Here is a 27168-nt window from a genome sequence, read left to right as displayed (position 1 = left end):
GATTAACATTTTTATTTTGTAATGTTCAGCAATATAATATATTCATATTTACTTTTTTCATTCCCTCCCACTTCTGCCTTACTCTTCATCCGCCCAAATCCATCAAAAAAATGCAATCACCAGGCACAGTCAACATGGGATCATAAAGGGAAAGTCCTATTTAACTGATTTGATATCCCTCTGTGATAAGGTCACACAGCTAGTGAACGGAAGGAAGTCAAAGGAGGTAGATTTTCTGGATTTTAGTAAAGTTTTTGATACCATCCCTCACAGCACCCTTCTGGACAAGTTGTCCAGCTGTGGCATGAGCAAGTTCGCAGTGCTCTTGATGAAGAACTGTCTGAGGGGCAGAGCTCAAAGGGTAGTAGTGAATCTGGCTGGTGACTGGTCCCCAGTGGTGTTCCTCAGGGCTCAATTCTAGGGCTGCTCATGTGCAATGTATTTATCAACAATCTGGATGCAGGAATTGAATGCGCTATTAGGAAGTTTGCTGATGATGCCAAACTGGGAGGTGCTAAGGGATCTAGATGAATTGGAGCGTTGGGCTGTGATTAATGGGATGAAATTTATCAAGTTGAAATGCTGGATTCTGTACCTATGATGGAGTAATGCCAGGCATGAGTCTCAAGGGGGAAAAGAGTGGCTGGAGAGTAGTGCACCAGCTGATCAAAATAGGGGAGTAATTATCCCACTGTATTCAGCATTGGTGCGGCCTCACCTTGAATATTGTGTGCAGTCCTGGGTGCCACAATTTAAGAATGATCTGAAGGTCCTTCACAGAATCACTAGGTTGGAAAACACCTCCTTGAATGCATTCAGAGGAGGGAAACAAAGCTGGTGAAAGGGCTATACGGAACATCTTATAAGGAGCAGCTAAGGGCTTTGGGCTTGTCTAATTTGGAGGCAAGGAGGCTGAGGGGTGACCTCATTGCTCTCTACAGCTTCCTGAGGAGGGAAGGAGGAGAGGGAGATGTCGATGTTTTCTTCCTGGTATCCAGGGGCAGGACGCCGTGGGAATGGTTCGAAATTGCACCATGGGAGTTTTAGACAGGACATCAGAAAGTATTTCTTTACTGAGATGGTGGTCAAACAGAGGAATAGGCTTCCTAGAGAGCTGGTCGATGCCCCAAGCCTGTCAGTGTTTAAGAGGAATTTAGCCAATGTGCTTAATAACATGCCGGAGCTTGGTCAGCCCTTAATTGCTCAGGCAGTTCGACAGACAATAGTTGTTGGTCCCTGCAAACCTAAAGATTCTAATATTCTGTTCCGTTCCATTCCATTCCATTCCTGAATAGAAATTCCAACTTGCAAGCAATCTGAGGTCTCATTTTAGAGTATGCTTTACAGAGCATTGAGTAACTGAGAGGGTATGTGCATACGTAATAGGATGTAAACCCCCTAACTTTTAAATATTTGACTGGCAATTATTCTGATAATTCTTCAAGTATTCACTTGTGGTTTTATTTGCTGAGAATAACATTAGAGTAGTTAAGGGAAGTTCTTAAGGCTACAGCGTTTTATAGTACGTAAAAGTTTTAGTGATCTCTATTAATGATCAGGCAAAGAATGGAGTAATCCAGAGAAGGCAGCACTAATGGGAATGCAGGCATCAGGATGTATCTCAGTCATTGATGGATTGATGTGCAGTTCAGACTGAGAGGACTCTGACATATGCAATGAAAACTTGTATCATTCTTCTTAGCCTTTGTAAAAGATAATTAAACATTTAAATTACATAGCTATATCTTAAAAACCTCCCAAACTTCCCTGTGTCACTTTATTGCTAATAAGTCTGCTAAACCCCATGTTTGTTTCTCCTACCAAATACAAATATTACTTTCCATGAAAAGAATGTGGCTGCTGCATAAGGCCTGGAAATCATGTACCAGGGCCTAAAGAGACAGTCAGAAATAAAACATTTCGCTTGGGGACTTGCTATAAATGAGAGTGTTTGAGTTCACAAAAAATATGTAACCAATATTTTTCTTAAGTATTTAGATAAAATCCAGTATAACTTCTCATTCAGATAACAGGTGAATCACTTCTGGGAGGTAAAAAAAGCTTGTGGAACAAACTATAACAACCTGCAATTTTTTGCATATATTTGCCTCCTTTTCAAAGAGTGCGCTGATTAGGATATTATTGTCTGTGTACATACAAAGAGAAAAAGCATCCTCTTAAAAAAAGAAATAGTTTACTAACATATTTTCAGCATACTGCCCCAGCTCCTGCTGCCATCGGCCGTGTAACTTACTCCTCATGTATTCTGCTCAGAACAGAACTCGTAGAAGATCAGCTATTTTCAACCCTTCTCCGCATGACGTTTGAGTGCTTTATGCAAAACATATTGCTGTTATAGATGGGAAAGGCAAGTTTCAGCTGGAAAAACAATTCACAAAAATATTAGAGCATTATTCATCTCATTTAACTCTGCTAATCAGATGCTCCTCTTGGTGTCAAAATATTTTCCAGCTTCAGAAAACACACAGCTCAATGAATACCTCTCTGCCCTACTGCTCTTCTCTTGATTGAGTCAATCCAATGTTTATTGTATCCAATTTATTTTTTCGCTTTTTCTTTTATTACTAGTACCATTCCTACCATTACAACAATTATGCTATCTCACAAGCTCACTAATATTTATCATTTGTTGCTGTTAATGTGCCCTGAATTCTATTTTGCCCTACAGTATTATTGTAATATGCTGATTCAACACAGAGAGAAATGAAACCTGGAGCTTTATTGCCAAAGATGGAGAACTGGAGAGCGTCTGGTTACAAATGGCAGAAACATTAGTGCACTTTGGGCCATGCTGCAAATCACAGCAGCTCCATCTGTCAAACCTTTGAAAAACAGCTCAGAACATTTTCCACTCAGGGAAATCACTAGCAAATGATACTTTTATTCAATTTGTCTTTTGGTTCTGATTAGACTACAGGAACTATCTACTTAAAGCTAAGAGCCCCAGTGCCTGTTAAATACTTATGTAATCTTCAGTTATATATGGAAATAGGTGTTATACTGCTCAGGGTGTGTCTGCAAGGCACAGCGCAGTGTGATGCAAAGATATTGGTGAGCAAGCTGGGTGGGCTGGGACTAAACGCAGTAGGTCTTTTCAACATTCTGCTTATTTCTGCTACCCAGCCCTGCTGAGAAGTAGCCTGGAGTAACCCAGCCATAAGGAGCTGCGCTAACACCGTGCCCAAGCAGGCTCACCGTAAATTAGCTCTGTACAGCTCTGCATTGCTCTGGGCATTCGTACACAAATGGTTTGGGACCATTTCTTGGGGGACTCCACCAAATGAGCTGCAGGACTTTTTGTGACATCTGGGCCAGTGCGTAATGCGGTTATGCAGCTCCTACGTGCTGAAAAGACAAGGTTCTCTGCAATTTGAAATCACTTGCTGAGACGGTGGGATATGGGGTTTCTGCTTCAGTGATCAAGTTTTCCCACTCAAAATAGGCAAAGTTCTTCCCTCCTTACAGTGCCAAAGGGGTCACATTCAGTGAGCACAGCACTCTGGCTGTGGCACAGGACCGCTCAGTGTGTTGCCTTACATCAGACAAGCCCACACATCTGCATCTGGCACTTGACAACACAGGCACACTTCACTCAGTGCTGGGAGTTATTTGGGGATTTAGTGTTACGTGACACTGTGCCATAGGCAGTAGAACTGCGCCTACCTGCCAGTGATACTTCAAGTCCTTAACTTTCCTCCCATTGCTATAGCTTTTCACTTCCTCCACGTCTTCCCCCAGACTCACATCCAAACTAGCCTTCACACCATGTGTTTTAAATGTCACACAGCCTGCTTTACTACGCCAAAGACTTTTTGTCCCTCACCAGTATCCAAATACTCTTTTAAAACGCTATGCTAAAAGATATTTGAGTTAAAATGTCGCCACCTACCCATCCCCATAAATACTCTAACTACACATAAAACAGAGAGAACCTTTACTCCAGCTGGAGGGCTAGTCAGAATGGGAATTGGTGGCACAGCGCTAAAACTACTGAGTCCATTAGTGCTAGAAGTAGAACTATATCAGCAGATAACAGATTCCAGTTTTGTTAGGGTATGTTTTTCCTAAAAATATCCCTTGCATACCATTAAAAAGTTATTTTCTCTGGCGGACTCTGCTTTCCAAATGTCGGTTTTCCTTGCCAAAGCCTTTTAAAAAACTTTAAAAAGTTATGAAGAATTTTATCATCCTCCTTGCTGAGCCACTCTCCATTGCATGATTTTTTACTAAAACTCTCAGCAGTGTAAGAAGCCTCAGTCGTTTCACCTAGAAGGCACGGGGAGAGAAATGAGTCTCTGTATAACTGCAGCTTTTTATTGTTGCCAAGCTAGTACCTCAGGCTAACTGTAAGAATGTTCTTCCACACTACACAACATTTCTTTTAAGTGATACATGTCAAGTGAGACTTTGTCTCAGGAGACTGCCTAGCAGTCTTCAAATTGCTTGTTTTGCCATCTCTCAGTTTACTTTTTGGAGGCAACTTTGATGGCAAGATACTAGAAACTATAAGACCTGATTAGGAATATAAGGCTTGGAAGCAGATCTCAGAATGCGAACTCGCCTTATGGAGGGGAAAAAAAAAAACCCATGCAGAGACATGGGATTTGTTGATGTCAGGAGACTTCCTGGCCTATTTCTAATTTCATGTTTTCCCACATGAGCTGAATCAGACTCGAGGCTAGAAAAAAATATTTTTAATTCTGCACTAGTCCCATGGGTGCTACGGTAAAATCTGTTTTCTTATCAGATCATGCTCCTGTGGTTTTTGTCACTTACATTGTCAAATACTCCCATAAAATCCCCCTGACAATTGATCTTACATCAACTTGGGTAATTACTCAGACAGTCTTTGCATTTACGGAACAAGTATTGCATCATTCATCTGAGAATCAAAAACCTTTGATTAAATAGAAAGGAAGTCTCACAGCCCTGAGCCTGTCAGTGGGTAAATTCTATTGAGACAATTTTGGCACATGGAAATGGGAATGTGCAGCTTAAAGACCTTCATACACACCACATTTAAGGAGCATGGGGAGGCTGTGGTGCAGAATGGCTACTAGAGCAGTGCAGCCCATGCCCAGCATCACTTCGTGCGAGGGGGCTCGGCGACCTCCCCCAGCAGCACCAGCTGTGGAGGCAGAGGTCCAGGGCAGCAATGAGCATGCACGCAATGAGGCGGGCGAGCTTGGAGACAGCCTAGCTCCAGCGCGGCTGCTTCAGGGCTGCAGGAACAGACCACACTCTGACCCGAGCGGGTATATCTGCCAGGCTTTACACCGCTGTGAGACTTCTGGCCGGCGTCCTGGCCAACTCGAGCACAGTGCTCAGTACCTGCTCCTTTTGTGTGGGTGAAGGAGTTCGCTCTGCTTTCAACACTGAGATGCTGAGTTCTAGATGGACAAACGAATCTGCTGGGTAGTTTACTTCTCCTTTGTAATGCTGCCCTTCCTAAAACTGGACCTGGATTTCCTACTATATATGCACCTTGCGCTAATGTGATCTGAGTTTTGAAGATCAAATACAGAAGCGTAAACACAGTAAACATTACTTTCAGTTTCTGTGGCAGGGAGAATAAAAAGATAGTTGATCCTGACTGATGAGAATGTCTGGTCCTAGGCTGGCACCACCTAATGTTTACATTAATAAATCACCTCCCTAAACATATACAATGATTTCAAATACTAATCCTTTAAACGAAAGAAAAGTATTGATCTTAAAACAGAAAAGCCAGGTGAATGAGTCTGCAGATTTATCCCCTATCTACAAATTGTGCAAAGGTAGTATCTTTCTTGAAAACATCTTAGTTTCATCAGGGAAATATAAGTAATTCCCTCCTCACATCATCATCTTCCTCTGTCTTAAGGCCAGCAAGGAAAACAGCAAAAAAGATGCAAGGTTCCTGTACTTGACACACAATAACTTAATTATTCAATCAGTGCCCAGAAAACCATAATCAGCTAATTCCTGGATTTGATCCAGCCCACCTCGATACTTTCTCTTATTGACAAGGGACCCCCGTCTATCTACTTTCTAGTATAACAATTTGTAAGAGTTGCTTTAAATTCTATATTCACAGTAACGCATATATTGTTACTGGGACAAGACCTAGGACATCTAGAGCACTTGCTGTTTTGTCTCTGGTTGTAACATGAGATAGGTATTGCTGTCCCCAATTTGCAGGCAGTGAAACTGAGGTCCTGAGACCAAGCAACTGGCCAAATATCACCCAGTGCTGCCCCAGCTTCAGGAACTCTTGTTATTATGAAAGTATAAGCAACCTGAGGGTGCAGAGAGGCAATTTCAGTCTTTAAAATACAAATGGTAGCTACAAAAGCTGCTTTTTACTCGTTGGTGACAGAGGAAAGCTTGGGGCAACGTTCATCTCACTAACTTTGGGTTGAAAGTTTGAGACATGGTACAAGCTAGCCGCTTACACTTCCTTTCTCTGGTCAAGGCAAGGGAGCAAGTAGTTCTTCAGGTCAATACTTCCTTCCCACTTTTTGGATGCAGCTCTTCCTAACTGCTAGTTGGACCAGAGTCATTATCTTAGGCTTTTTCACACATAAGGACATGAGATAAGGAGAATCCCTCTATAAGCATATCTGATAATGTGAAAAAAATTAGTTCTCTGTGAAAGCAGAGTGGACACGGTCTCCCTGAAACTACCTCAGACATTTAAACATGGAGAGTCTCTTTGAAGAGGGGCTCCACTTAAGAGCCTAAGAGCTTCTCTCTTTCAGAGAGAATAAGGCACCTTCAGAGAGTGACTCAGGTAACCCAAATCAGGCATATAAACTTTACTGGCATGTTCTCCAAGAGCTGTATAAATAGGTGAATAGTGCAAAGTGTCCAGCGTGCTGCTAATTTGTACCTTAGCTCAAGACTTATTGATCTCTGCAGGAGATGACACGCAAGCAGAAGCAGCTCATGCCTTTCTTTGTTTACCCCCTACTTTTGTTTAGCATAGCTTGCAGAGGTGTCCAGGCTGCTTTAACTACCGCTGTAATTCAGGAATGCTAGAACATCACCTACAGCATCAGGTTAATGCTCTGGGAACCTTGAGGATGGCACATGTGCAATTACCAGACTTCCTTGTTCTTGTTTCTAGTCCTTTTGTGGCTATCCAATCTGTTAGGATGATGCATTAGAATGCTTGTGAGCACGATGAGTCAATCATATAGCATTAACTCCCAATCAGCTTTCTCCACCGTAAACAACCTTGAGTTTATTTGGGAATGCTGCCACATCAGTCCCATTTGTACGAGTAGCCAAAACAGCAGTGAATTCTCCAATTTTTCCTTTTCCGGTATTAGCCAGCAGGTGCTAATATCTACTTGAATTGCAAGACGTGGTGATTTGAGCATTTGATCTCCATAAATCATCTGTACAACACATAAAAACTCTGCTGTTTTGGATAAGACCATAACCTCACCTTGCACACAGAAGCCTTTTTTTGTTAAATGAGCCCCCTAGTTGAACTGTTGATGCAGCTAACACTGTAATTGTGACAGAAATGTCAGATTTCTCATCACAACCGAAGCAAAACAAGAGGATTTAGAAACCCGTGGTGGGTACCAACCCCTTCCATAAAGGATCTTTTATTTAAAGTGCTCTTTAAGTCATGCCTCAAAATACAAACATGCCTCGATGGTGACTCAAATCGAGTAATGCAGAAGAACAAGAGAAAGCAAGAAGGGCTGTATTACAGAAAAGAAGTATGTGACAGTTGATTAAGGACAGAGAAGAAAACACATTTTCCGTGATGCTTTGGAATCATAAGGATGATTAAATAGTAAAATATTTGACCAACTCATTACTTCTCCTAGAGACCAAAGACAATAAAAATAAAAAGTCTTGTGTGTCGTTTGATCATGAGTTAATCAACAATGGGCCTGAGCGAGGGAAATTTATCATGTTTTCTGAATTCTTGAAAGAAAAAATAAATCACCGAGCTTTAAAGGTCTAAGCAGAAAACTAATTGAAATGTGAAATAATTTTTCACCGCATTATTATAGTAGCACTCATGACATAAGCAAACTGCTCAAGGCATTACCAGCTAGAGAGGCAAGGAAGAGGAACAGCTGCTTAATGCAGGACTCACTGAAGTTTCACTGGATTGGTGTCTCCCATGGGCTGATTGCAGTGGACTTTGGATCAGCTGCTGCACGTTTTGTTACATCAGAGAAGTTACCCTTTAACTAACATTAATTCCATTAATACATACAAAAAATACTGTTTCTAGTTTTTGAAATCCTATATAGAAAAACACACCGTGGCTGTCAAGTGAAAGGTTTATGTCCAAGATTCAACGCATTTTAGTCCTTTCTTTGAAACTACCATTTGTTTTTCTTGTCCAAAATTCTGCTGTGTACAAAAGGATGACATTATTGCAGACTATGCTTCCCAGGTCAAAATAAAAGTAACATCAAATTGGTCTTACTGCCAAGAGAATTTATTCAGGATGCTGTTTAAGATTTGGCAGATAAGAAATTGGAACAACAAATACTTCTGCTTTCAATGTGTAAAAGCCTTTTTTCTTCCTTGAATGGGCCATTCAGTGCCCCTTTATCACAGTGATTGCCCATTGGGTGTTTCCCTTCTGAGACTCCTTCTGTACAATATTTTTTTTGCTGATAAAATTTGTTGTGCATCTACTTTGGGAGTAAGACTGGTGAATACGTGCAGTGAGAAGGAGACAATTCAAATGACAATACGTCTGGTTAGCAGAGCTTCCTGCCAGAATGTCTCATTAGGGCACCCAGTCCGAGGACACTATCGTACGGGTGCTGTACACTCCAATTTAATTGAGCTGAGGGACTGACACAGCACACTGCTCTTTCGACAAGCAACGTAAACTCATTCTGTCCATCACGACACTTGGTTGGTTTTTATTTTTAAAGACTTCACACACACCATTTGGGAATGAAATTCAAAAGCACATCACATATCCTTTTTCAGAACACCGGATATTCTGCATGAAAGCTACATGTATCAATACGTATCTGCTTTTTTTTTGGAGTTGTGACCATAAGTGCCTCAGTTTCTGGTGTCCCCTTTTCTTTGTGAGTAACGTTCCACATCACACAGTTCTAATTTAAACAGACCATGGACCTTCTTGGGTTGGAGAAATTACAGCAGAGAAAAAAATTGCCACGCTGGTTCAAACAAGGAGTTCAGGGCAACCTGCTTTTCATGGTTACTGCTCCTCATTCGTGATTCTAAAAAGCTTAATACTAATAGGCAAATCTCTAGTACTTTGAGCTTTCACTGTTCAGAGAGGCAACGCTGTTTTGAGAGCTACTTCAGATCCTCACATAATAATCTCAAAAGCTCCCCAATGCAATGCATGAAAAATACTAATGCTGAGTTATACCGGATGCTTTCTAGTATAATGATGGATTTTAACAAGTATTCTAAGTTTTCTTGTTTAAGTTTTGATGCTGATCAGGCACATTGTGGAGGTGTCATCTACAAGAAATGCACAAGAAGAATGAGTTAAAAGTAGATGCAACTCTGAGCTACCTTTCTACAGTGGAACCAAATCTAATTGCTCTGTTAATAGTGACCTCGGCCCTCAGAAAGCAGAATTGATTTTCATATATATATGTATATACACACACACGTACATGCATACTTATGTAATTAATCTTGTCTGCACAGTTAATCTATGAATTTCTAGAAGTTCAAGATGAGAAATGAAGTGGATGCTCAAATTACTTTCCTTCATCTGTCCTTTTTAATACTCTTCTGCTACCTGTTCTTTTCCTTCTCTTCTTCGCAACTATGAAGCCAGATTCTTTGAAATTATTCTTTCTAATATGACCCATGTATATTCAAACTGAATCATATTCTGGGTAGCAGTGAAATTTGGTTGATGGGGAAATGGGGGAAGATACATTTCAGGATTTTTCTTCTGAAGTTTGAGAGTCAATTTAATATTCAGTTAAGTGGGTCTTTCATGACAGCACAGTTGGAATAAACAGGGGCATTGCCAGTTTGTTCCACATATTCCTTCTGCACATTTGGACCAGATTCCTGAAAGCTGTAAGACTCTAACTTTGGATAGAGTTAATCACTTCAAAAGTTAAAATGCACAATCACTTTCTGAACCTGAAAACTGGGGTTTGGGAAGAGATAAAAATTATTTTTCATTAATGACCTACACCAGTGTGCTACAAAACAGCAGCTCATTCATTATTTTCTGCACCCACCTTTGTTTATACCATAATATACCCAAAATGTGGAAGTGCTACACACAGAAACAAAAGAGCCTATATTAAAAAAAAAAAAACAAAAAAAAACCCAAAAAGAGGATCTGCGGAAAGAGACTGAATACAGAGGCAAAATGATTACAATGAATCATGGCTGGGTGTCTCTGTTCAACCAAATAGGCTTGTTAGAGCAAAGGACAGGAAAAGTCTGAAAGAAGTATGATGAGAAGAGAAGGCACGAGAACGGAGAAGGAAAAGAGCAGGCCAAGAAGTGGCTCTTCAGGGTTGTTGAGATTGCATGATGTTGTGTTCAACGTTTTTAGAGGCAGAAACAGCAAGTGGATTCACATGAACTAAGCATAGAAAACAAAGCTGTTTCAGTTTAGTGTCAAGATCCAAATATCAGATCAGGACTGGTCTTCATCGAAATCATGTTAAAAACTCTCAAATCATGAGTTCTAGAGGAAACATCAAGAGTTACTTCAAAAGAAGATAGAAGATAGCTGACTTCCATAGCATCATTTCATTTGAATTTTCCAGAATACTACTTCAGATGTTTATGTCATTTACTACATGTAGTGCTATACATATTATCTAACTATACAAAAAATAATGGCCTTAAAAGATAAATTCTGTGTTTTTTTGCTAGTCTTAAATTTCAGTTCCTCTCTAATGGCAGACTGCTAGTGCTAGCATGTCTCTACTCGTCAATATTGGAAGTCTAATTCTATGGCAAGTGAGCATCAGAATGTAACATTCTGTTCTAAAAACATTTAGATCTTTACTCTTATGCAAGTCACGCTGTTTTTTTCAAGTCTGCCTGTTTTTTGTAATCAATTAACACACTGAGGAAACAAGAGGCAAAAATAATTATTAAGAAAATGAGAAGTAAGATAAAAATCACAGTAACTCACACTTGTGCTCTCCTTGCCTTTGCTGTCTTTACTGGAAGCTCCACTCAGCTGCTCAATTAAACTGTAATGCGTTAATTGTTCAGGGCCATCTTCTCCAAAATGGCCATAGAGACTGTGTTGGTATAAATCCAAGATTGACATCGGGTTCCCCAGAAATGACTTTCTCTGATTTTGTTTCTCCTGCTTAGCTGTAAGACATGTTATAAAGAATGTCATCATGGCATATTTAATTGAAGAAATGCAATCTACATACACTGTAACGTAATTTTACAATTTTTAAATGTATTTCAAAGGTTTTAAGCTATCTGGGATTCAATGCAATAAAAGCACTAAAATACTAGCTCCTAACTTTCCAATCAAAGCATATACAGAGGATTGTTCATACTTAATATCCAAGGTGAAGGAGAAAGCCAGAATTACTTCCCTTCTATTTTTACTGACAGATGAGATGGTGAATTTGGAGGGATTATTCTACTTATTTATTTGCTGTAAGTTTTTGTTCTCTGTTAATAGCCCTACATGGCAGATGTGCTAAGTTCCCTCTGCATGCCTCTCAACTATTAATGGGAGAAACAACTCCTGCCCATTTGTTATAGATCCTATAGTAATACAAGAACATTAGGAATGTTCCTCAGTTTCCAAGTCCAAGCTGAAAACTCATTCAGAAGACCAAAAGATAACCAAAGAATTTGCTGCCATTTAATGCAACCACTTAGACAAGATAAAACTCTTTTTTTTTCTTTCAAATTGTGATCAATTTAGAAAAAAATGCTTATCTACCTCTTTAACACATTTCACTTGTATTAGAATATGATTTGTAAAAAACAAAATCTGCAAAAAGAAATGTTTATGGGCTGAGCTGAATGACTTGCAACATTTAACACAGTTTAAAAATACAAAGTTATGGGAGCAATATAAATAAAGGGTCCCAGCTTTCTACTGTGCTCTCACTGTAGTGGAATCACAAAAAATGGATTAGCTCTGAAAATGCCAAATGTTTAAGTCCAATTCCCAGCAGACACTAAAGAGCACAGTATGTCTGTCAACAGCATCCATCCATCCATGGCATTTTTAATGTGTTCATCGCTGTGGTATCTACTGTAGGTGCTAATCTCTGCTAGGTCAAGCTCACTGCCGTGCAGAGGGTCAGCATAAATCTTATGAATCACTGAAGTACCGCTTAAGCTCTCAGGACTTCAGTGGTGCTGAGACCTTGCACTGGCCTTTGCACTCGTCAGAATTTATCTCCTGCGGGGCTGCCATCAGCTGTATGGGCAAGGATATATATGCCACGCTCTCATCCTCCTCCCAGAGAGCACACATCTGCACTGAAAGGCAGCTTTCGGCATGGGCAAGCCGGTGGTCAAGACAAGACAGCAATTTCTTGGGTTATTAAACACAAAAACCCTATTATCTCAAGAACTCCACTTAATGTGCTTTTATCTACCGGAATTCAGCAAATTTCACATTGCCATCAATTCTTGCAAAAAGGTTTGATACTTGGAAGTGGCAACATGTACCTGCAGGATGATGAGAGAGATCTCATCATGGAACCATCACCAACATCACTTTGATATACAGTTTGGAAAACCATGGCCTTGATCATTGGGTTATTTCAACTGGCTAATATAATTAAAAAGAAAAAAGGCAAACTATCTTTAAAGTCATCTTTTAAATTTTGTAATAATGTAGCAGAAGACTTCTTTTTACTTACACTGCAGGGATTTATGTATAAAAACCTACAAGTTAAGCCCCTGCTAGCAAAGCTGTGGAAGAGAGGAAAAAAAGATACACAGATCGAACAAAAAGCAAAACGTAATGAAAAGCTAATGGAAAATTAGTCTGAAGTAAGATCTGGGGTTAGAAAGTGAAAATTGGATAGAAAGTTCAATGAAGGACACTATTAGCTGCTGAGTCAGAGTGGTGATGAGGGATGTACACTTTTAGGTACAAATTTTCAATTACCTTGTTTGTTGTTCTTTGTTAACTCCACATAAGTCTTCTCTGCAGTTCTAAAATAACTTGTTTCATACTCTGGCTCAGTGTCACTGCTGCTTCCAGAATAAGTACACACTCTCAGAGCTCTGTCCTGCACAAATAAAGGTATTGCAATCATTCAGATGATGCATATATATCAAAATAATGCTGAAGATGGTGTTAGGATTGGAACATTTTATATTCATCATGCGGTGTGTATGTGTATATATTTTATATATACTATATAAAATGATATATAAAATGGATAGTTCAACTGGAAGAGTATGAATTACTAGGCCTACTAACCACTTCTCCTTCATGTAAGTAATTATCAGTCTGACACAGGGAAATAACACATACCTATCCCAGTAAGTCCCCTGAGATGGTCTGGAGGACACAGTCTAGATTTTATTATATTTTTCACTGTAACATTGTTTTAAAATTTACCAATGCTTTCAGGTAATTTTATTCACCAACTCCAATTTTGAAACTTCTCAAGTACGTTCAATACAGGGCATCTGTAACATGCAAATTCATCACACAACAAATGGTGTGCTGCAAGCAGTTCCAGAGACAATTATGATGGCTAATAGACAATACTCATGCTCTCTATATTAGTAAATCCTAAATTCTTCCTAAATTCACATCCCTTGTCCTGGCATTTACATTACACTGCTGGAGAGCCCTTAATTCCCAGCTGATTCCTATCCCATTTCTCTTCAGGAAGCAACACTAATGATTTTCTTCTGGGAGTCAGGAGGAGTGCTGACAGCTTTGGACAGCTAATCATGGAAGGCTTGAAGGTGTAAACCTTTCAGGAGCGGCAGCTCAGTACAATAAACCCCACAAAGCAGGGAAGCTAAAGCTGATACTGCTCAGTTATTGGCATCTACAGGTACAAATAGCACCTACTATTCTAACCTCAAGAGCCTAGCAGTAGCTCAGGAGAGTTTTTAATCCTTTTTTGTTAAAGACTGGTATTAATTTCCCCATCTTCCCATCCATGTTGCAGTTTTTAACTGATGGAGAACAACATCCATAGGAAGCACATACTAGTGGAGAGTGGACCAGATCTGAGGATACCTGCATGTAGCCAGGTATGTCCAACATTACCTGTAAAACTGGGAAAGTGCAACTCAGCTGTAGTCCCAAAGCCATTTAGAGACATGTACATGCTAGCTACACCCACGCTGACCTTCTGACTGTTAGGCAGACACGTGTACCATGTGTTAGATGGTTTGGGGACTGCAGGTGGTCAGTCACAATCAGTCCAAGGTGAAGACCACACTGTGAGGTTGTTACTTGGAAGCCAACATTATTGCACTATGGAGGATCCACCACCAGTTTGGCAATGATAAACAAAACAAGTAACTCTATCTCTCTGTTTCTGCTCTAAACATTAATACAAAATGTGAGATACTCCAGCTGATAAATGACTTAGATAAAGCAGACAGGCAAAAAAAGTTACACAACAAAATGTTTTCAGCCTCCTGTAATATAAGGCTTATTAGCTGGCAGCCTGACAATTCCCTTGCTTGAAGCCCAGCGTCTTGATACAGCTTTTTTCATTCTGTGCTAACCTGCTGACCCTGTACTTCTCGTGGGGCTTGACAGCCTGGCACTCCTGAATATGAAAAACTTGACAACCATCAGCAGTAGCTTTTACACAGGTATATGCATTTGCCTGTTTGCTCTTTCTGTAGTCTTCATGAAGAGATTGAAAGAGAGATACACCATTGCAGGGATTAACAAAAGCTACACAGAAACACGTTAAGAAGAATATTTTCCCTTTCACACTATTTTCATAGTACATCCACTCAAGCACTCCTACTACACAGCCATACAGAGAAGGAAACTCAGGTACAGGGAAAAAAAGGAATCCCAATCTCATGGAAAGCAAACAAGAAAGCTCAAGTTTCTTGACGAGAAAAACAGGGTAAAAGGTCTCCATTTCCTTCTTTATAAAATGACTGTGAGGATTTCAAATAAAACATGTCTGTAAACCACGAGCACCATAAGGTGCTGTATTATTAATGATAAATAATTAGATTGAATATGAAAGACAAAAAAGTAAATGTAGCTGTTAGACTGCTAGTTACTCTTCCCGCTATATTATAAACATTCACCATTTCTGATTCTTTACACCACAAAATATATCTCATATTTAATCAATTACACTTTTTAATTTATACCTTTGTTTTGGCAGTTTTCTTAGTGGTCCACGCTGGAAGAACTCTATTTCCCACAGTCCCTTCAGTATGCTCTGAGCCAGAGATCACAGGACTTGGTACTTGTTCACTTTGCTTTGCAAGGTTAATTATTCCTGAATTAAGAGAGACGTTATTTAAATTGTAGGTCTCACCAGCATCTTCAAGACAGTGTTTCAATTATAATTCAGTAAAAACTACCAAGTCATGGTACTTTCATTATGTCAAATTATATCTTACTATTCAGAGCAACAACTTCCTAACTTACTGGAATAGTTCTAGCCAGTCTGGCAGAATTTGATTCAAAGCCTTTTCCAGTTAACAAGAGAAGAGGAAGGCATAGATTAAAATTCCTCTAATAGTTTTAAAATACATACTCTTTCAAATAAGAAACAACATTCAATTACTACTTCTAGGCATTGTAGGATCTGCTTCGCTGTTTTATGTTCTCAGAGAGAGAGCAGCCTGTTAACATAAATATAATTAGAAGTACCTTTCTAGCAGGAATTCTCAATATCAGCTAGGCTTTTTATTTGCTATATTTGCACTATGTAAAATCAGAACATCAAAGAAGATATATGGTGTATATGAAGTAAAGTGATAATTGTAATTTGGATGAGAAAGTCAGGGAGAGAAGAATCGAATGAAAATATTCTAGTAAAGAATGAGTTGACCTGACCATCTGATGTATACTACTTTTTTTTAACATCTCTTCGTGACAATTTAATTAAGATACAAACCTTACAAGGTTGGTGCAGTGAATATTAGCATTAAGATCAGAACAATCTTACTGCTACAGAGTTCTTATGAAACAATTCAATGCTTGCAGTTTCTGTTCAATTTGTTATAATGACAGTGTTTAATCATGGACTCTGTAGCACGCCACTGAATTGAGGTCACACATGTGGCCATTCAAGCACGTAGCATATAATCTATAACTAAGATTTCTCTTCTGAGTCTTTCTTAGCTGTACCATTAATTAACAGTACATTTATTTAAAAAAATACTAAGTATTAATATACTTTTATTTAGCTTTGATTTGAAACATGTAGGAGAGTCTGCAATGAAGCATACAATGTGTGTTTGCAGTCTGTTATACCATTACAATACTGTACTGGGAATATTGCTACATCGACTAAGTTCTAAGGTGTTTAATTAGAATTCTTCTGTTATGCATCTTATGAACATATAAAACAGGCTTCTTTCCTCCTAGGCTTAATATATATGAGCTCATTAGCAGAATACATATTTAATGGCCTAAACTAAACTTAAACTTGATATTTACCCTTACATGCTAATTACATGGACTCTTTCTTATAGATTATTACAGATTTATGCAAGTTAAACACTCACAACTTTTACAGGAGCAATAAATACTTATTCTGATAAACTGCTAACAACCATAACCCAAATAAATGCATGACGTTGCATTTCTCAAGATAAAACAATACCCTTCTCCATTAAACCAATTACTTTTACTGCATTTTGTAGTGTACTTATCAAGCTATGAAAAATTCCATCTTAAATTTTATATGTAATGATTTCTAATGTTTTTCACATGCATATTAATAACTCAAAATTCTTCAAGAATGTATATAAATGGTCAGTGTGCATTTATAAAAAACTGCACAGAATTCAATGGAACTAATTACATATTTACACATAAAGTTATATATCAGTGCTTTGGTGGATTGCTAGTACTTTTATTCCTTCGTCAACTTTTGTTATACAGTTTCAACATACATGTAGCTGATAAGTGAAAGTATTTTACGTTATATATAGAAATAGCTTTGTATAATGCAATAAAGCAACAAGTCTTGTTTGATGTCAAAGTCATATAATCATTGGGACAGAATTTATGCATTGAGACCAAATGAGTTCTTAGACCAAATCTGGTTTCAAAAGCAAGTCTTTATGATTATATCTTTTCTATGCCACAACATGGCCATTCTTTGTACTTAGCCGCAAAGTCAGATCCTGAACAATGCTGAATATCTACATTCTTATTCAAGTCAAATTCCAGGACTGGCATACGTTTTTTCTTCAAGTACTGTTTCTTGAGAAAAGGATTTAAGTATTTAACACAATTTTCTTCCTCAGATAAGCATTATGTGTTACAAAATTTCCATACCGCTCAGGTCACAAACTTGTTAACCTTATGCATTCACAGAAAGAATATCTTCTGCTCTGCATTTAACTTTTCTGTTATCTATTGTCACTATTATAGGACTTCTCTCTAATCAAAACAGACGTCGGGGCGGAAATAATGTGATTTTCAGTGTAATTGACATTTTACCTGAGGACGCTGGTTTTGGAAGACGACTTTGAAAAGGTCGTATACCTTTAGCAGTCATGGCTGGATCAGATGTTGAGTGACTAATTATGCTTTGCACAGACTCCTGGCTCTTAGCTGTTGAAGGCACTTCTCGCTCAAGAGTTTTGGCTTTTACAGAAGGAGCTGAAAGAAGAACTTGCTCAGATGGTGTAAGGACTTCCGTTTCCAAGGTTGATTCTTGCTTAGAAACATGTCGCCCTGTAGATCGGTTCCCTGAGTCGGGGAGGGGGAAGGTTCCAATCCCGCTGTCCAGTGTCCTCATCTGGCAGCAAGACTCTAAGGCACAGGAAAATTGTGTGACTGGATGGAGCTAAAGGTGTTGCTGGTATTTAAAGACAGTGAAAAGATCTATGGGAGAAAAGGGCATCTTCAAATTCAGGTGCAATTAAATGAATTCACAGATGCCAAAACATTGAAACTGGCTTGCTTCAGACTGATGATGTGATAATGAATGAGAAGGGCATGTCCTGGCAAGTGATTACAGGTAGGATTTTCAAATGATTCAGTTAGAAGGCCTATAGAAATTTTGGAGAGTACCAATGTGAGGGATTGAGTAGTGTAACATATTTCTTCCTACATAAACCCTCCTTCCACAAAAGCTTGGCTTCTACACATCCCTGCTTTCCTCGCTGTTTCTCTTAAATGAAGGTGTTAATCAAAATGTATAATTTATTCTCGCACAAAATTAAAATCTACAGAATTTTCTAGAGATAACCATCTCTCAAAGCATCCCGAAACACTTGGATAGCAACAGCCATGGGTTTGTTTACCTTGTTACACTCTGGTTCTGCACATTCCCATTTGGGTAAGTATACACTTTCCAGCACAATGCCAAACAGCAATACCTTAAGTACCTGGTTTGGAAAGAAGTACAGTAAAATACAGCCCTTCAGCTAATTCATCCTACCAGAAAGGTGCTCCACTAATCAAGGAACAGAGAAAGATGCAAGTGTAGATATGTGCATGTTGCTATTCTAGCAGCTAGGATTAACAGCACCACCCTGCCCGGTTGCTTTCTATCGATTTCCAGAAACTTGCCTTTTGATTGTATAATGAGCAAATAATCTCGAAGGGACTACGATGGCAAGGTGCTTATGAGAAGTAGAAACATCAAGGAGGGAACTTCAGCACTAATGGCTGGAAAATGAGCATAATTTAAGTTAAACATCTGGAAACATCCCTTGACAGTGAGATCTCCAGTCTGTGGCAGACACTCCCAAAGGAAGTAGAGGAATTTCCTTTGCTTTGAACAACTTAAGGCTACACTGGATAAAAGATATACTGCAGTGAACAACTGTACTCAGGCAGGAGATGCAGAATATGACCTAATATATCTTTTCCATCTCTATTTTCTGTGTTCCCTAGTATTGATTTTTTTTTATGATGTGTCCATTTGTTGTTTAAGCCTCTTGTAGTTAGAAGTCGTCTGTTAAGTCATTTTCATTACTTTGTCCTCTGCAGCACTTCTAATACTCTGAGAAATTCAGAAATATTTCTCCTCTGTCGGCTTTGCATGTTTGTTTTTGAAATAGGAACACTAACGTGGTCATTTTCTGTTAATATCTTAATCTCAATGGTACTTATTTGATAGCAAGTAAAAAATTACTGACATATAAATTAAATGTCTATTTACGTTCGCTGGTTGTTGTCAAAAGAGCAGCAGTCTATATTTACATGGTGCTCATTATCTTATCCTTGTCACTCAGGATAAAAGAAAGATTGAAAGTCATACTGAGCACATTAACCTCACAGGGTTGCAAGAGAAAATGAACTATGCACTATCTTTTAAAAGGGCAACAAGTGACTCTGATTTCTCTCACATACACTGCAACCTAAAGAATTCTTTCCATATGTTAAAGAAGATAAGGTGTGGATGCCATGGCTAGCTAGAAACTATGTTTTCCACCACATTTTTGAGCTAATGTGCTGTAATGATTCTAGAAGTTGCTAGAGGTTGTCCCGGAAATGTGAAAAAGAAGAGCATTATATATTTGGTTCTGCTGTGTCAAAGGGAGGTATCCCAGCCACTAAATCCTCTTACTCCAGTTATCCTTCCCCTAAGCTAATTTTTGTTTTGCTTTTGAATAGTAAAACACCTAGCTAGAAGGGGCCGAACTGTTCCTCTTAGGATATAACAGAGTGCAGAAAAGTAAGTTTAAATGCTTTAAGTATCTGCCCTTGCCACTTATTCTGTGGATAATCAAGCTTAAACAGTGTGTTAGCTCATGGACAGGCAATGTTTCAACTTATGACTGTTAGTGACAGGGTTAGCAAATAAAGGAAAATATAGAATAAGAAAGAACTTCCATTTTTTCTTAAGCAGAAAAAAGACATTTGTGTAACACTGACTATGTTGGAGAGGTAGAGTTCTTCAGCAAAGACACGTAGTGAACCGGAAGCACCATAGAAAAGAACATCCTGAAAACGAAAATGTGAAGAGTCCTCCCTCTACTCTCTGTAGAGTTAATGCAGGGCCTGATTCTGCAACCCAGTTCCACAGGGAATCGGAATGATTTTGTAGCATTGTTTTCTTTTTGAGCATTCCCTAAAAAAGTAAGACGTCATTCCCTCCTAGTTATCACAGGAAAATTAAGTGGACTGAAAATGTATACCAAACAGCCTTTTGCTCAGGGTGACCTGGAAGATGAACACTATTTTATCTCCTAAGACTACATTTCTTAAAGAATTGTCTTGCTTACTTTTACCTCGTGTACATCCAGGAACGGACCATGAATGCAATGGCATAAAATCAAGAGAAATGAATATTGAGGGCCATACCTCCAAGAAAATACAGTCTCCTGATGTTCCTAAAATAATTAGGAGAATGATGGAGAAGCACACCAGCAGTGTCACATTTAATTAAAGGAAAAACAGTTTTAATCGATTATAGTCTTCCTTCCTGGAGACTTTATCCATGATAAAAGAAATACACCAGGTAGAAAACAGATTTTTTAAAAGCTCACTAATTTTTATTTCCAAACGACCACAGAAGGGATTGACTTTGAAAGTGCTCAAAGCTCAGCAGCTCCCATTGTGACACTTAAAGATAGATTTTTGAAAAATCCTGTGATTCAACTATGCTGAGCAATCCTCAAAAACCGAGTCCTAAATCCCCAGAGTACACCACAAAATTCTTCACGGATGTTAATTTTTCACTAATAAAAGTAACTAATGCACCCCTAAAGCTATATAAAACAAACAAAAAAGTATCTCTCAGGACAATTCGTATTACTGAATGACTGAATATACATTATCTTGCGGTGTTTTAAACTTTTATGAAGCAACTGCAAAATCAAAAAATACGTTCCGCAGCTCAGTGACAGCTTTCAAACCATACCGTTCATGGCCCATCTGATTTCATCAGTTGCACTGACACTTCAAATGACTGTTATCAGCGAGAGCTGCACAAGACTACATAATGAAAATATGTAAAAGCTAAATCTCTGGTGCTGTGACAGTACTACTCAACAGATGAAAAATGATTCTGCAAAACATTAAAGTCTGAAAAGAGTTGTATATGAAATTAATTGCTTTTCCTTGCAAATTTTTTCCTGGCATGCAAGCCAAATTCCTTGCCTAATTCTGGGTTTTTTTTTCCTCTTTCCCCATCAGGGAAGAAAGGAGCTTACACAATGGTATTAGTTTTTATAGTAGACACAGACAGATTCACTATCTGTCATCTGACTGTATAATCGGACTAGAATAAAAAATCTGAAATACTGAAATAGCCCTTTCTCTCCCTCCCATCACATGGATTTGAGCCTGGGCATTAATTGAAGTCCCTGGAAATCCAACTGTAGAACAGAAGAGGAACACTTCTCAAAATTGAAAACAGAAATAAGGAAGAATATGGAGAAATTTCAAGGAACTCCTGACTGCATGGGAATCTTTTGATGATGGGGTGTTGTAAGAGCTTAGGAGACAATCTGAGGAAGACCTTTAGTATCGAGAAGCTTCTCAGCCACTAAGCAAAAGGACTTGACACTGTACATAGTTTTCTGAAAGTTTTCTGATCTCTGTACTCCTCAATAATTTTCAGGTCTGATACTTTCACAGTCGAGATGATCATGGAGTTCATGTCCCACATCAGCTGGACACCATGGTAATTTGTACAGTTGGACAGGCTTTGGCATCAATAGGTCACCAAAACCTCTTCAACATAGAGTCAGAACTCAAATTTTATGGATTAAAAAGGGTTTTTGAAAACTGTGCACTGTTCTGAGGGTATGGACAAGTGGAGAATAGAAAACGGACATACACTCAGGCTGGTAGGTATCAGGAATTCTAAAAATGAGATCAACCCTGGGGAAAATTACAATAGCAGCTCCTTCTGTGGGGTTTTTTACATGTTCCTCTGAAATGCAAAAATGAGAGTTAGAAGTAAACATAGCCCACTGACAAGAACTGACAACCGAGAATGCATTAAAGTCTTTTAGAGCATCCTCTTGAGCACAGAGCATCTAAAACTGCATCCTAAATACCAGCAACGGATCATTAGACCTAATTATTTCTCAACTTTTTTTATTTCTTCTGAAACATTTGCTACAAAGATACCACAAACACACCACCTCTAGCTCAGAAACTACCCTTGGTACAAATCACTGGAGACTGGGAGAGAATATCCAGGGAAGTTGACTGCTGACATGGCGTTTGTGTTCCTTCAGAAGCATTGGCATCAGCCACTATGAGAGTGAGAGGAGCTCTGTCTGACCTGGTACCACGCTGTTTTACATTGTTATGTAGCAGCCTACTCTGTTCCTCTTGTTATACAACGTGTGTGAAAGGAAAATCAATTTTGGGGAAAAAATAAAACATAGAACAGCTACTGTGAAGAGAATTGCTTCCAGCACAACAGAAGAAACGTGAGTCCAGTCTCCCTCAGGCTAAGTTCTCCACTGATGGTTGCAAAATAGGATATTACTCAACATAAGCAATGCAGCAAAATCTGTCCCACTTTGAGATCAGGTACATGTTCATCTTTGAAATGTTGAACTTCTCTAAACCTATGTTGAGTCCTAGCACGTATCCAAGAGGACTTGGATATGTGAGTTTCATACAATGGAAGGCACAAGATGATGACATAGCTTTTAAACAGAGCTTCTGAGAGATATTTCTTCAATAATGTGAGAAAATACTTACACTAAGAGGGATATAATGACACGTATTATTGTAAACAAACCTTTAACTGAATAATTGCAGAGTATTTAAAAATGTTTCCTCAGGTGAAGTAAAGATTCACATTGTAATAAAGTCCTTTAATGTTATATCTTAAAAAGAGTTTCACAGATGCTTATTCACAAATCGCATACCATTCTTTATTACACAGGGACTGTTACTCTTCGAAGAAGTCACTCACAGTTGTTTTGACCATCTAGCTAAAACAATTTGTCAGTTTTACTCTGATGTTCAAATAATCCATAAAAATCTTTAGAAACCACAAGATCCAAGGTTTTACCCACAGAGCTAAAATAAAGTGTCAGTCAGGAATTCTATTATGCAGGTATAGTGTCTTATGTGCAGACATAATGCCATTCAAAATGGTCAGGCAATTCACCCACTCTGAATTAAACATAAAGCGACATTTCTGGATGTAGGCATATAGGGAAGGACATACACGTCATGAGAGGAAATAATTATAGCCCTACTGTGTTGCAAGTAAAGTTTTGCCTCCCTACCGACTTGTGTCCTGACTGACTGTCACCTCTCAGTGCTATCCAAGGAAGGGGGGGTGTCAGGATTTCCAGAAGCAACTTAAGACTCTCAGCTCCTCCCCATCAGGCAGAAACATAATATTACTAATGAAACATACTGATGGATACCAGATGCAATTACTGCCAACAGACATCATCTCTACTTCAAATGACTGACACAAACAGTTTCTATTTGGAGGTAGCAAAATCAAAAAGTATGGATGTTATTTAACTCTGATGGCCAATCTATCATAACATTAAAACTAAACAGCGACAAAGATGACAACCGTATTTTAGCTCAAAAAGATCACAGGTGGTTCTGCATACTGTAGGCTTTCTATGTATCATGTTAGTAGCACAGGGAGATTTTGTTTTTTTCAACGCAGCATCCCACCTCACGAAAAATGTGGAATTCTCCCCTGTGCTCACCACTACAGCTGGTTTGAGATCTTCCTCACATAAATTTTCAAGTTTTGGCCTATAAAACTGCACATGATTGACATAAATTTCAGCTGAAACCTTTGAGTAACCACCAGAATTTTCCACAAAAAGCAGATATTTTCAGGGAAAAAAATATCAGTCAAAAATAGCTCTGTATCAAGAACAGTTTCACTGGGAAATTTCCATCAAGCTGTTTTCGGGAGTACAGACTTGCTTAAGCCTTGAGAGAAGGTTTTGAGAGATGTGCAAGATCAAATAGGCTTTCTGCAAGAAGTATCTAGGGCACAAAAAATGAAAGGGCAGAATTCCCATCAGTAACAGATAACACATTCTAATAAATTACCTTTCTTTGCATTAGAAAGTTTAAGACTTTCTACTAAGCTGACATAGGGAACCAGAGAACATGCAAGTTGTTTTCTTCTCAAACACAAATGGAGTATAATTTTTCTAGTATTTTGAAACATGCCAAATTACTAATTAATACTTTTTTTTTTTTTCAGAATAACATTTCAAATGTAAATAGGTCTCTGAAAAATTTCTTTATCAGTTAATAAACATCTTTAAGCTACATGTGGCATTGGCAGAAAGAACTTAAACTACAGATGGCAAACCAGATCTCTTTATTTGCACATCCTTCTCTTCATCTGCAATGCTAAAGCAACCACAAAAAAAATGAATGTATTTCTGCCAAATCAATGTCAATTTTAAGTAAATTATTCCTTCTGGGTTTACACCATAATTTGATCCAATTAGTTAAAGATGAATGCATTATTGTTTTCTATCTAGATCTGAAGTATAAGCGATATGCAAAACCAAAAACCCCTGAAGGCTATCCCAGGTAAAACCAGAAAAAAATCAAGTTTTCACGGCCCTGATACTCCCAGGAGTGCTGCACTGGTGAAAGGGAATTATTCCTCAAATATAGTGGATATTTTGAAAAATCTCTTCATGGATTTTGGAACAGGCCTCCCAGCAAAGAGGCTGAATCACCATCCCTGGAGGCATTTTAAAGAGGCATAGATGTGGTATTTAGGGACATGGTTTGGTGGTGGGGTTGGCTGTGTGAGGTTAAATGTTGGACTGGATGATCTTAAAGCTGTTTTCCAACCTAAATGACCCTCTGATTCTATGATTCTATAGTAAGGAAGGGCAAACGGGAGGAGGACTATGGATTTTAATTTCAAACGATGCAGCTACAAGTGAACTTCATCCACAAGTGCTTGAATCTGGGATTACAATTATCCTTATTTATAATAATTACAAACACAATAAATACAGATTTTACTGACTTATTTGTTCTTCTACTGCTTCTTCCTAGTCAAGCTTTTTTTTTCCAAAACCCACCAACTTCACTATGTCATTTGTCTAATAGTAGGACAGTTGTCTTCACAATTTTCCATGACCACAATTCCATCTTTGAAATGTATTTTATGAGTTGAAACAGATAATTGCTGCATCATTTTAATTCCAGTTGCACAATTCTATTAGTAAATCAAAAGATTAGTTGTAATAATTACTGAGTGCTTTCTATCCCCCTCCAAGCATTTAAATCCCCTCCTTTTGGAAAGAATGGTGGCAAGTTACTCGGAACAGGTTTGTTACAGAGAACAAAACTTTAAATGAGTTGAAAAAAGAAATTCGATAATTCTTGGAAGTTTCTACTCCACATCTCTCAGTGCCTATTAAATACAAAGGTTCTACACACAGCTTCCAGCTGGGGAAGTCTCACAACCGACGACATCTGGAACGATCTCTTTTGTATTATGCTGTTATACTTTCTTTCTGAAAATCTACTCACTGTTCTCAGGAGACAGGATATTAGGAATAGATACAATTTTAGTCCTACTAGAAAGGAAATATTGAGACTTAGAGTTCATGTGAAAAGCAACTTTAAGCTCTGTGTAAAAGGTAATTAAATGCAGTCCAGCTGCAGCCTGGCCATCAATGAGGCCAGCGTAGGCTTTGGGGACCTGTCCCTCTTCTTTTTTGGCTGCGTGCCCCCCCTTGGTTTTACTTCTGCACTTGACAATCAGCTTTACAGATCTGCTGCTATCTTTAAGGAATCCTTACAGATGAGTAATAACTGAGAAGAAAGAGAAGTCCTCACATCTGATGTAAGGTGTGAATCCAAGGTAAGCAACAGGTCTGCCGCAATGCAGAAATGTGGCTTTTCCAGGCTTTTTCACTGAGAATAACCTTCTGTTTCCCTTAGCACCCTGAAAAGTAAAGGCTGGGAGCCAGCAATTGCACACTGCCTAAGGAACATCTTACTGGGGATTGCTCATTCAAGGCATGGATGAATGCTTCCCTTCATTTGCTGTTCTGTAATAGAAAAGTCATGTCCCAACTCTCGGAAATTGTACCTACAAGCAGAAAAGCCCAAGAAAGGAGGGCTTATTATTTACCCAGGTGCTAGCCTCAGCCATGCCTTCACCATGTAGTCACAGACCTACATCTTTGTCTCTTTATGCCTCAGTTCTTCATATTAAAACACTGAGCTAATCACACCTCCCCATTACACAGTAGTAAGGTGAGTATAACAGAATGGAGGAGTTTGGCAGACACCATATGTAACCAACCTGCAATCGTTTGAGTGCACATCATAACGTTTGTGCAGAAATACCTTTATTCTAGCTTTTATGGAGGCTATTCAGGAATTAATAGAAGGCTGCAAAATACTTGCAAGAAGTGTTAAGGTTGTTATTTTTGCTATTATTATTAGAGATAACTGGTTTCACTTAAGCTTGGGAAGAACTGCATTAGACAGTGGTTCCAAAAGAGAAGAGGTCACACTCGGCATCCCAGATGCACAGGCTGCACGGAGTGCCTAAAGAAGCATTTGCCCCTGGCATTTGACTGTTCTGTTGAGGGTTTCTGTTCACTTACTAGTGTGTCTGAAGCATTTAAGGGTAACAGTATGGAACCACTGATTTGCTTGCTCTTAAGCAACTCTCTTATAGATTGGAGTTTGGTTTCACTCATGTTGAGATACTTCCTTTGATTTTCTATTCCCAACAGATAGGACTAATGATAGTGCTTTAAGCATAACTGCTGTCCAATTTATAAGTGCATAGGAAGCTCCGGTTTTTGCAAATGCACAGGAGAACATACTATATTTATTTTAGTAACAACACTGCTTTTTGTTTATTAGTACAAAAAAAAAATCTGAAATTAAAGCCACATGAATATTAAATGAAGCTTTAAATAATTATTTTTAGTTCTGCTCTGCAGATGTCTCTACTTAAGGGTACTACTAATAAACAGCTTCAAATATACATGCACACCTGAACCAAACTGATTTTATTTCTTAATTAATGAAGTGAAAACTCATTAACAGAGTGAGTGGAGAGAGCTTTGAATAACTTTTAGGTG

At 38.6% G+C, this 27168-nt stretch overlaps 1 protein-coding gene across 7 annotated transcripts in view; it reads right to left on the bottom strand.

Moving 5' to 3' along the window:
- Positions 1-27168, bottom strand: part of NCKAP5 (NCK associated protein 5) — a 426805-nt gene that overhangs the window by 17422 nt on the left and 382215 nt on the right. For all 7 annotated transcript variants that reach the window (XM_054069955.1, XM_054069950.1, XM_054069949.1 and 4 more), the window contains 4 exons: positions 17627-17941; positions 15316-15446; positions 13112-13235; positions 11147-11334 (listed from right to left, as the gene is read on the bottom strand). In XM_054069955.1, the coding sequence (XP_053925930.1) occupies positions 11147-11334; positions 13112-13235; positions 15316-15446; positions 17627-17941 (758 nt within the window). The remainder of the gene's footprint in view (positions 1-11146; positions 11335-13111; positions 13236-15315; positions 15447-17626; positions 17942-27168) is intronic.

This window comes from Cuculus canorus, chromosome 6, assembly GCF_017976375.1.
Source record: "Cuculus canorus isolate bCucCan1 chromosome 6, bCucCan1.pri, whole genome shotgun sequence".
Taxonomy (NCBI): Eukaryota; Metazoa; Chordata; class Aves; order Cuculiformes; family Cuculidae; genus Cuculus; species Cuculus canorus.
This window is presented reverse-complemented; position numbering and strand designations above follow the sequence as displayed.